The sequence below is a fragment of the Thamnophis sirtalis genome, unplaced genomic scaffold, assembly GCF_051295495.1.
Source record: "Thamnophis sirtalis isolate CommonGarterSnake01/CBP01778 unplaced genomic scaffold, rThaSir2_p1.2 scaffold_1, whole genome shotgun sequence".
Lineage (NCBI taxonomy): Eukaryota > Metazoa > Chordata > Lepidosauria > Squamata > Natricidae > Thamnophis > Thamnophis sirtalis.
In genome coordinates this window covers 174,265,088-174,277,344 of record NW_028261381.1, presented here as the reverse complement: position 1 = coordinate 174,277,344, position 12,257 = coordinate 174,265,088, and the positions used below count along the sequence as shown (strand labels likewise).

Below are 12,257 nucleotides of genomic sequence, written 5' to 3'. Positions count from 1 at the left end.
GCCACACCTACCCAGCTAGTCATTAGGCAGATCGTATTAGGAGCCAAGGTGGCGCAGTGGTTAAATGCAGCACTGCAGGCTACTGCTAGATCAGCAGTTCAGCGGTTCAAATCTCACCGGCTCAGGGTTGACTCAGCCTTCCATCCTTCCGAGGTGGGTAAAATGAGGACCCAGATTGTTGGGGGCAATATGCTGACTCTTTGTAAACCGCTTAGAGAGGGCTGAAAGCCCTATGAAGCGGTATATAAGTCTACTGCTAAGTCTACTGCTATTAGTGTTCTGCAGGATTTAAAATTATGAATTTAGTGGTCCCTGAGGTCCGAAAGACTCCTAGACTAGAAGACCTCTAAGGTGCCTTCGAATTCTGCCATCCTGTATTCTGCTAAGATATGTAGACGATATGGAAAGTACATGAAGCACTCCTTGAACACCAGCACAAACCTTGCCAGTATGTATGCAGCATGCAGAGATAATTTGTTTATATTGTGAATTTCTCTTGTATAAATTGTATGCTGCTCTTTGAAAGCAGGGTGACTGAACATTTAATTTGGCTTACTTTAAACCTTGTTCTCCTTGCTTCCTGCCCTCTTGGAACATAAATTTCTTCCCTTCTCTCTTTTCAGATCACCCAGGAAGCTGGAGAATTCATGATTACTTTTCCTTACGGCTACCATGCTGGGTTCAACCACGGATTCAACTGCGCAGAATCCACCAATTTTGCCACCCTGCGATGGATCGATTACGGCAAGATGGCCACCCAGGTAAGTTCCTGCCTCCTTTCCGGGCTCGTGCAGAGGAAATTAAAAAAAAACAAACATTGTGCGTTGCAACGGCTTGCAAATTGTGGCCGGATCGGAGTGCACATCCCCGATCTTTGCTGTTCTCTTGCGTGAAAGTCCGCCCCACAGAACAAATTTCATTTTATCTGGGTTCCCTCCTTTAACACCTGCAAATTCTAATTTCCCAGTTCTGCTTCCGCTGGGAAACCAGGCTTAGCGCTGGAGGAGATAATCAGGGAATCCCAGAGGAAAAGAATCAAATAGACAGGAGGGAAAGTCTTTCCCCAGGGCAGGTTTCAAAACTTGCAAACAATTGTTTGTTGGGTGTGTGGATTGTGTTCACTGAGCAGAAAAGGTAATATCAGGCTTATGTTCCATGCCGCAGATTACAATTACATCTGAGCGTTCTGTTGTTAATGAAAAGAAGATGAGAAACAATGTTGTATCTCTTTGATACTCTTTTTTTAAGTTTTTTTTTATTTTTAATTTTCAAAACAAACAGAACACATAAAATTTTCCTTTTTTACATACGGTAGAAAGTGTATCAGTTGGTTACTAAAGACTTTCGTGCATCTCTTCCACAGTCATCAAGCATAATTCATATTAACTCAAGTATTTTAACTCAGATATTTATACATGTTACCGTCATACCTGCTTCAAGGTGCTAGTCGTCACTTATAAAGCCCTTCATGGTATTGGACCTGGGTACTTGAGAGACCGCCTGCTGCCAATTACCTCCCAAAGACCCATTAGATCACACAGATTAGGCCTCCTCCGGGTTCCGTCTACTAGCCAATGTCATCTGGCTACTACCCGGGGGAGGGCCTTCTCTGTGGCGGCTCTGGCCCTTTGGAACGAGCTCCCAGCAGAGATTCGGACCCTCACCTCTCTCCAGGCCTTCCGAAAAGCCGTTAAAACCTGGCTGTGTTGGCAGGCCTGGGGTCGATGAGTTCCCTTCCCCTCTCGAATCGTGTGGCTGTTGGTCGTTTTAAATTCCCTGTACTTTTTGCTGTAGTTCTTGTGTTTCCCTTCCCCTCCTTTGGGTTTGTGCGCCGCCCTGAGTCCCGCTGGGAATAGGGCGGCATATAAATAAAATGAACCTTGAACCTTGATACCTCCATTTTCATTTGACTATAGTTGTTTAAATGTCCTTCATCATAAAATATACCAAGTTTTAATACATAACCACATACTGGCATTTCATTTACTATTTATGAAATCCTCCAATGACACTAAATCCTTATGTCCTATTCTAGCTAAACATCCATAATATTTAATAACAAAGTTTTCTATCCGTCTTTCTAAACCACTGTTTACAATTTACCTCTCATTTTATTATGTTGTACCCATACATATATATGCGTTGTTATCATTATCCCTTCTTTATTTAATTATATCCTGCATCATATCATTTCCCCCCCTAGTAATCAAGACTTAACTGAATCTAACTTAATTCTTTTTTATTTTTATTATTATTATTATTATTATTATTATTAACCTTTATATATAATCCAAAAGGGTTTCTAATCTTCCTTTCATGGGTACCATTCAATATTCATATTCAGTTATTACTTATCATAACACTACACATTGTATACATTATTATCATTATCAATTATTTATTTAACTATATCTAGTATCACTAAATTTTGCTAAGTTTAGCTACTTTTAAATTATACTCTCCCATCTATCAACCTGTATCTTTCCAGTAACAAAACAGTGTCATATCTTCTAACATTTGTGGCATCAGTCCTCTAATCATCTCCTTAATCAACTTTGTATCTTAGCAACTCTTTGCTTATAAAATCTCTCATATAATTTCGATGCCCTTCTTCTGTTTCCTTAATCAGCTTATATTTGATTATTGGTAGTGTTATCAAAACTATTGCTAATAAGGTTTCTCTCTTTAAGTCCATAAATTCTTTTATTTTTTCCTCTTCTGTATCTTCCCATCTGGGGTAGGTTTCCCCTCCATTTATGTATGTCAGGGGCTCAATAACTGGCTTGCACTCACTGCCATATGTAGCATCCCAGGGACAAACGACCACATTTCATGGTTGTTTGGCCCAAACGCAGCATTTACTTCCGATTTGTGGCAAAAAAACAGCCCATAGCTGGTTTGCTTAACAACTGCAGGATTCATTTAACGGTCACCGGGAAAAAAAAATCCGTCCTAAAATCAGGTCGGTCACGTGGGTGACTTGATTTACAACCATCACGACTTAACAACCATGACAGGCGGCCTCCATTTATGTCGGAGACCAGCTGTCTATCCTTCAAGTAACTTCCTCTACTAGCCTCTTAGCCTGCATCAAGAAAAGCCTCCTGTCAGAACCCAGATAAGCGATTATGCCTCTCTGTAGCACATTGATCTGAGCACGCCTAGATGATTGTGCCCAGTTTTGTGCATTGCATTTTCAGAAAAATATTGATAAACTGCAAAATGTCCAGGGAAGAACAGCCAAAATGATAAAGAACCTGGAAGGGATGCTTTCTGAAGCACAGTTGAAGATAACACAAGATATTACAGCTGTCTTCAAATATCTGAAATATACCATGTTTTCCCCAAAAATAAGACAGGGTCTTATTTCCTTTTGACCCCCGAAATAAGCGCTTGGCCTTATTTGCGGAGAGATCTTATTAGTTTTGAGGTGCAGGAGGCAGTGGGCGTGGTCACCTCATGTCTGCTGCTGTGTTGCAATATTTTCGGGGAGGGCTTATGTTCGGGGGAGGGCTTTCGTACGTGCGCTCAAAAGCCCGATTGGGCTTATTATCTGGAGAGGTCTTATTTTCGGGGAAACAGGGTAGAAGATGGAGCACTGCTACTCAGAGTAGTTCAGGGGACAGAGCAAGAAACAGTGGGTTTAAGTGATCAGGAAATAGCTGGACAGCAGTGGCTGGGAAATTCTGGGAATTGAAGTCTATGCATCTTCAAAGTTGGCAAACCTAGCTCTCAGTGAACTGCTAGTGGTTGTGTGTGATTAAATTGGCTTCCCCTGCAGATAGATTTCCCTGGTTGGAAATAACCACAGTTGTAGTCATACACAACTAGAAAATGTTTGAGACCATAAACAAACGACTTGAACCATATACTAGATCTCTGTATAATGCATGACAGGTAGTCCTCGACTTACAATTACAATGGAGCCCAAACTTTCTGTTGTTAAGTGAAACATTTGTTAAGTGAATTTAGCCCGATTTTACAACCATTCTTACCCCTGTCGTAAAGTGAATCCCTGCAGTTGTTAAGTCAGTCACATGGCTGTTAAGTGGATCTGGTTTCTCATTGACTTTGCTTGTCAGAAGGTTCCAACAGCCAATCACATGACCCTGGGACAGGGAAACCGTCCTAAATACGAGTCTGTTGCCAGGCATCCGAATTTTGATCACATGGCCACAGGGATGCTGCAATGGTCCTAAGTGTGAAAAACCAAAAATGCTGTATTCAGTGTATAAGACACCCAGATTTTCACCCTTTTGGGGGAGGGAAGGTGCGTCTTATACTCCAAAAATATGGTATATATTTGGGAAATTGGGCCTAAAATAGCACTTTTAATCAAAGGACAATTTTCCCCATCCCATCCCAGTCTGCCTTTCAGCCTTTTCTGCTTTTTGCATAATTTAAAAGGGAAGATTTTTCCCCCCAGCTTGAGCTAGCATAGGCCATTTAGAATTTGACCTGAGGGGGCAGAGAAGATCTTAATGCTCCAATCATTGGGAGGGGGACGAAGGACTCAATCGTGTAAGGAAAGCGTATCACGCCACTTAATTTTGAAGCGATTCTGAGTGTGAAGTGTCTGTGCTCTTTCCTTGCTTTTAAACTACAATCTAAACCACCATTACTCTGGGCAGCTTTAGGCAATGGCCCATAAATATGCTGTGAGATGGTTTGTCCAGGTTTTCAAACCCACAACATCTCGGTTTGTCCCTGCTGGCCTTCCAAACAGCAGTTTCTCACGGAAATTCTGATGAGAGCTTTAAGGACCACAATGCCTGCAAGACAACAACAAGCTCTGAGATTAAAAACAATTTTGGGCTTAGCCAGGTTTGTTCGCAAACAACTGACACTTAGGCAAACCCACCCACCCACCCACCACACTTCCATTGGAGCTGTAGCATGAAATTACTGAACAAGCCCTGATGGGCAGAGATTCCTTGAGGGAGGGGGAAGTTGGCAAGATGTCACCCTGTTTTCGTGGTATCCTATTTACTCATTCCTTCTAGTTGCACTAGGCACCATGGTTGGCTTTTCTTGAGGAAGAGTAGAGTTAAGAGTAGGATTTCTAATACCAATAGAAGGGAATATTTGTAGCTTAGGGCTGAACTGTGCGGTCCTTGATGCTCTCCAAGCTGGGCAGTTTTCTTGCAGACGTTTCATGACCCAACTAGGTAACATCATCAGTACACTACAAGGGAGTGGGGTTTGCTCCCTGCTTATATACAGTACCTTGTGCTACCAACTCAGACAAACAAACAATAAACAACAACCTTATCAAGGAACTACCAAGAATTTTCCCAGCAAAACTGACAGGGCCATTCACTTGTATATAAACCGAGAGCCAACCCCACTCCCTTCTAGCCCTGATGATGTTAGCTAGTATGGTAATGAAATGTGTGCAAGAAAACGACCACACTCAGAGAGCCACAAGGACCCCACAGCAATCCTAATGCTTGTTGGACAGGGGTTTAATGTGCTGCACACCTCATAGCAGTGTTATGCTAACCCTGCTTGCTTGTCCTTCTGACCAGCTCTTGCTATTCCTGTCTGTCTGTCTGCATCGTTGACCAAGTCTGTAGGTTGGGAGTCCATGATGTTTCTTCTCTGCTCTGAAAACCATGGAGCTCCAAATGAGAATTGAGAAAAAGTTGTGATAAAGATAAAGATTCCCCATACCGTATTTTTTGGAGTATAAGACACTCCAAAGTATAAGACACACCTAGATTTTGGGGAGGAAAACAAGGGGAAAATATCTGCCTCCCAGCAATTTGCCTCATTGCAACCAGCAGTACAGACAATATACACGGTTCGTAGTGTTATATTTCAGACCATACTTGTACAGATGCTGTTAAAATTGATGTGCTTTCTGGAAGTATAGTTCTTCTCTGCTATTTAAAAGAATAGCACTTTTTAAAACAATAGCACTGGGCCTCTTCAGATCAAGCATTTATTTTAAAAAGCTTCTTCATTTTGTTAAGCTGTCTAGAGCAATAATAAAGCAGTCTTTAAAAAATAAATCTAATAATTTGAACATTCTATAGGCATTTATAGTTGTTGACTTGCCTCCTTGCAGCAAACAGCCTGATTAGCACAAGAAAAAAGATCTGCCTCCCAGCAATTTGCCATGTGGTGCAGTGGTTAAATGCAGCACTGCAGGCTACTGCTAGATCAGCAGTTCAGCGGTTCAAATCCCACCGGCTCAGGGTTGACTCAGCCTTCCATCCTTCCGAGGTGGGTAAAATGAGGACCCAGATTGTTGGGGGCAATATGCTGACTCTCTGTAAACCGCTTAGAGAGGGCTGAAAGGCCTATGAAGCGGTATATAAGTCTACTGCTATTGCTATTGCTATGTACCAACAGCTAGTTTCACTTTCAATTTCTCCAATCATCAGCTGTTAGAGGCTGCAGGGATTGCTATAGCTTATTGAAGCCTCCCCATTTGCAGCAAAGAGGTAAACTGCTGGGAGACAAAGGCCAAAGGGTGGGGTGGGGTGGGCGGGCGGGCTACATTTGGTGTATAAGACACGCACAAATCTTTCAGGGGGGAAAAGGTGCGTCTTATACTCCGAAAAATACGGTATGTGCTAATTGTTCCCAACACTAGGGCGCAGTGCTCATCTCTGTTTCAAAGCCGAAGAGCCAGTGCTGTCCAAAGACATCTCCGTGATCATGTGACCGGATGACTAAACGCAGAAGGCGCATGGAACACTGCTACCTTCCCACCAAAGCTGGTTCCTATTTTTCTACTTGCATTTTTACATGATTTTGAACTGCTAGGTTGGCAGAAGCTGGGACAAGTGACGGGAGCTCGTTCCGTTACACGACACTAGGGATTCAAACGGCCGAACTACCAACCTATCTGATAGACAAGCTCAGCATCTTAGCCACTGAGCCACCGCATTCCTCTGTTGTGATAGGGTTGTTTTTTTTGTCACAAGCTGATGGTGATGAGACTGCTTCTCAACCTTGGCAACTTTTAAGATGTGTAAACTTCAACTCCCAGAATTCCCCAGCCAGCATGTTAAAAGTCGCCAAGGTTGAGCGATACCGAGATAAGGCAGGTTACGCCGTTATTTTTGCGCCATGTGTATTCTTCATTCTGATACTTCAAATCTAATTTCCTGTTCATTTGCTCATACGCGTGCTACACGAAGTGTACAGCAGTGAGTTTTTTCCTTTTGTTGGACTCAGCCACGTTATAGCAACAGCAGAAGAGTACTGAATTCTGCCTAATATTTTGAAAATAACTAAATCACCCATCCTCGATGTACCCTCCTTATTCAGGTTGCGGGGCGATGTTTTATTTTCCCCCGCTTTAAAAATCCTTTCTCTTCCTCCTCAACAGTCCCGAGATTTACTTACTACTACTAAGTTCAGATAATAACACGGTGGGTTTTTCTTTTCTTTTTTTCTTTTAGTTTCTCCTTGCACAAGTGTGATACACCCCCAAGCAGCCTGCTGAGAGTGCAGCAGTTCTGACTTTTAATACTGGCCATGTTTTATAAGTTGCGAGTTCCATTAAAATAAAATGTAAGCAATACATAAATATTCATGTTCCAGAAACAAGCTTTTTGTTTTGATTTTTTTTTTTAAAGGGCTGGTTTCTAGTTGGCTAAAAGTTCCGTCCTCTCCCCTCTCTAACAAAAAAAAAAAAAGAAGAATCTTGCTGACTGCGCACACACACACACAGACACACACACACACACAGGGTCAAACTATCCAGCATCTTGAAACATTTCATCTAATTCTGGCTGGCAAATTATGTGCTGCAATTGAATGATTACCGCAAGGCCTGAAAGAAGCAGCATTAATAACTCACAGGGCTGTGAACTACGGCAGTCTCAATTTGCTTTACAAACAAACAGGGGAATTTAAGCAATCAGCTCATTAGAAGCAAGTTTCGGGTTTTTTTTTTCCATAATAATGATTGGGGCCAGCATCAGTATTAGCAGGACGTGGGGTCTTCCGCTGCAGGTGTCAAGGGCCCAGGTCAGACTGATCACCTGGGCAAGGAGGTGGACTAGAAGACCTCCCAAGTTCCCTTCCAGCTCTATGAGCCACGATGGTGTAGTGGTTAGAGTGCAGTATTGCAGGCTACTTCTGCTGATCACCGGCTGCCAGCAGTTTGGCAATTCATATCTCACCAGGCTCAAGGTTGACTCAGCCTTCCGTCCTTCCGAGGTGGGTAAAATGAGGACCCGGATTGTTAGGGGCAATAGGATGACTCTGCAAACTGCTTAGAGAGGACTATAAAAGCACTGTGAAACGTTATATAAGTGCTATTGCTATTGCTATTCTAGAGCCCCAGATTCTCTCCAAGAATCTGCCGTTTCTCTGGTTTCTGCCTTTTCCTGCCATCCCTTTCTGATCAGTGGAGGAATTACAACCAAAATTGACCCCCGACGTCCCCATTGCTAAGCAAGACAGTTATTAAGGGAATTGTGCCCTGACTTTTTTACGACTGTTGCAGGATGCTAAGAGCTGTGGTGGCACAGTGGTCAGAAGGTAGAACTGCAGGCTAATTCTGCTCACTGCCAGCAGTTCGATCCTGACTGGCTCAAGGTTGACTCAGCCTTCCATCCTTCCGTGGTGGGTAAAATGAGGGGCGAGATTGTTGGGGGTCAATAAGGTGACTCTGTAAACTACTTCGAGAGGGCTGGGAAGCCCTATGAGGCGGTATATACTGTATGTCTAAGTGCTATTGCTATTCAGATTGGGGGAAAGGAAAAAAATGGCTACGTAGGTCTTTCTAAAGACCGATTTAACAGAAAATTGGTCCGCTGAGTATTTGTAGGTCGTGTTGGCCTCTAGAGCTGGCTAGACTGCAGATGGGATGATTTCGCCATAGAGGTTTCTGCCTTCCTTGCTCTCCTTAGCAGCCAACCAGGGTGGAAAGTTGACTAAATTTCTGCAAGGCCCATTCCAGTGGAGTTCCGCGGGTGTATGTTGGTGGTAAATATAAGGCTGAGCATGAGGCTGGAGGATGTTGTATTTACGAACGGGTGATTTGGCAGTCCTCGACTTACAACAAACAATTCGTTTAGTGACTGTTCAAAGTTACAACGGGACTGGAAAAAGGGATTAAGGACTGATTTTTTTACACTTACGATTGTTGCAGCATCCTGACACTCAGGAGTTCAAAATCCAGGCGCTTAGCAACGGGCCTGTATTGAAGACCATTGCGATCCCCTTTTGCGACTGTCTGACAAGCGAAGTCAACAAGGAAGCCAGATTCGCTTCATTGCCGTGTGGTTAACCTAACCACTGCAGTGATTCACTTAACAGTGACAAGAAAAGTCGTAAAATGGAGAACAACTGTCTCGCTTAGCAGTGGAAACCTCGGGCTCAATTGGGGTCATGCATTCAGGACCGCCTGTGTTTTTCTGCCTCCTTTCCCCGTGTAAATGGGAGGAGGAATTAGCTCCTTAATCAAGGGCAGGCCCTGGAAGATTTAAGGATAATACATGAAATAATTGAAGGAAGCCGAATGAGTCCAAATGAGCAGCTGGCTAACTATCCAGAGTGATTTAACTGTGACACAACATGAAGTACCTCGAAGGCCCCCATTTAGAATTGCAGTCAGCCAAAAGCAAGCATCGGCAAATGAATCTATTGATTAAATTTGGATGTAATTAAAACCTGCAGTCTTTCAAGCAAGCGAGGCAGCCTTTTGCCTTACAGATCGGTCCAGATAGATGAGAGAATTGGAAAGGAAGCGATATTTCATCCTGAGCATTAAATGAAATGCTTTAAATTCTTCAGGGAGGTCATCCCCATCATTCTTCAGCATTGGCTCTGCTGTCAGAAGCATCACAATCAAAATAAGGCGTACTATACAGCCGAGACCCCCAAACCTTTTGGTTCAGGGGGAGAGTTTCTCACACGCAGCCTAAAACCTAAATTAGTTGTAGCTTCCGAATGCTCGCTTCCTCCCCCCTCCCCGAAAAAAATAATAATTGTGAAACAGGCTATGTCCCTTTCTTGAGCCATCAGTTTCAGGCAGCTCAGATTTCACCCAGCTTGTAGATAGTCTTTTGGAACTTTTTGAAACCCGCTTTCCGATTTTAACTCCTTGAAGAATTTACGACATTGGCAAATTTGGCCATTTTTATCTCTCAAACTCCAGGTCATTTATAAATCAACTAAAAAGAGCATCCTTTCCAGTACAATGAAAACATTCCATTTATTCTGATTTTCTGTTCCTCTTCTAAAACTTGGATATTATGCCTAGATGGTGATGATGATGATGATGATGATGATGATTTATTAACCCCAATGCTAACTCTAACCCTAACGAAACTCTGGGCTTGGGGATGGCCTAATAGCAATAGCAGTTAGACTTATATACCGTTTCATAGGGCTTTCAGCCCTCTCTAAGCGGTTTACAGATTTTTAGCAAATTGAGTCAGCAAATTGCCCCCACAGTCTGGGTCCTCAATTTACCCACCTCGGAAGGATGGAAGGCTGAGTCAACCTTGAGCCGGTGAGATTTGAACCGCTGAACTGCAGATAACAGTCAGCTGAAGCGGCCTGCAGTAATGCACTCTAACCACCGCGCCACTTCGGCTCATAATAAACCCCAGAAGGATGTTTATTACATTGGACTTTTGAATATTTGCCACGAGCAAGAATCTGGATACAAAATGATGATTGTCTCACAGCTCAGCCTTCCAGAAATACCTTGCGTTGCCTGCTGGTGGTTCCCAAGGCTTAAATCTCCGAATGCACGTCATCCTGGCTGTCTCTTCCGGCTTATGCCATTCAGATGACCCTGTGTGTCCCTTTTAAGGGTCCCAGGACTGCCTGACAATATTATCAGCCTCCCACACTCCTGCAGACCAACATCTGCATTCAGGCCTAGGGAAATCCCCAGCCAAGATTCCCTTATTAAGGCTGAATGACAAGCAGAGATAACAGTGGACACGAGAGGGTGAGAATTCTCTAAATCGGCAGACAAAGAAGCCGACCGGAGAACAGACGACTCTAATCAATGACAAAAATAGAAGTACAGGTAATCCTCGGCTTATGGCCACAACTGAGCTCAAAACGTTCACTGCTGAGCAACGGATGATTTAAAGGCCTGGAGACTCAAACATAGGAAGGACAGTTGCAGGAGTTGGGTTTGGCTAGTCTAGAGAAAAGGAGGACCAGGAGGGCTATGATAGCAGTCTTCCAGTATTTGAGGGGCAACCATAAAGAAGAGGAGGTCAATTTATTTTCCAAAGCACCTGAAGGCAGGACAAGAAGCAATGGATGGAAACTAATCAAGGAGAGAAGCAACCTGGAATTAAGGAGAAACTTCCCAGCAGTGAGGACAATGAAGGCCTCCAGAGGTTCTGGGTGCTTCATCACTGGAGGTTTTTAAGAAGAGATTGGACAGCCATCTATCTGAAATGGTGTAGGATTTCCTGCTTGAGCAAGGGGCTGGACTAGAAGACCTCCGAGATCCCTTTCAGCTCTATTCTGATGGATTGATGGATTGATCCTGGTCCTCTGTGGGCAGGAGATGGTTGAGGTCATAGTTGCCCCTCTCCGTTTATATGCACACAGGAAGCATTTACAACTAAATGACTCCTCCCTTGGAAGGGACATCAGCCTCAAAGGGCTTTTGAGGAGTTGGGAATCAGGCATGGAAACAAGGGCTCAAATAGCACCCATCGCCCTTCCCTATCCTCCAAAGCCCCTAAAGGCAGGACAAGAAACAATGGATGGAAACCAATCAAGGAGAGTAGCAACCTAGAAGCTTCCTAACAGTGAGGACAATTAACCGGTGGAACAGCTTGCCACCAGAAATTGCGGGTGCTCCATCACTGGAGGTTTTTTAAGAAGACACTTGTCTGAAATGGGGTAGGGTCTCCTGCTTGAGCAGGGGTTGGACTAGAAGACCTACAAGGTCCCTTCCAGCTCTATTCTGAATTCATTGAAGATGGCACTCGAAGCCCCAGTCTCGTGGGGATTGGCCCAAAGCCTCCCATCTGGCTTTCGGGCTTAAGGCAGGGACAGAACCCACCATCTTCTGGTTTCCCATCTGGTGCCTTCATCCCTAGATCAAACTGGATATATGGCTTGTATGCGTAAAATGTCTTGCGGGTGGCAGGCTAAAATCTCCCAGTTTATTGTGTGAATTTAGTCTTCTTTCTGCAAGAAACCCCGCCCTTTAGTACAGGGGTCTCCAACCTTGGCAACTTTGAGCCTGGAGGACAAAAGCAAAGCTGGCTGGGGAATTCTGGGAGTCAAAGTCCTCCAAGCTCAAAGTTGCC

General features: G+C 43.8%; 1 protein-coding gene across 1 annotated transcript in view; it reads left to right on the top strand.

Annotated features, from left to right (window-relative positions):
- The window catches only part of KDM4B (lysine demethylase 4B), a 214,400-nt gene that overhangs the window by 100,297 nt on the left and 101,846 nt on the right, over positions 1 to 12,257 (top strand). Inside the window, exon 9 of the mRNA XM_087703333.1 lies at positions 624 to 761. Within this exon, the coding sequence (XP_087559459.1) occupies positions 624 to 761 (138 nt within the window). The remainder of the gene's footprint in view (positions 1 to 623; positions 762 to 12,257) is intronic.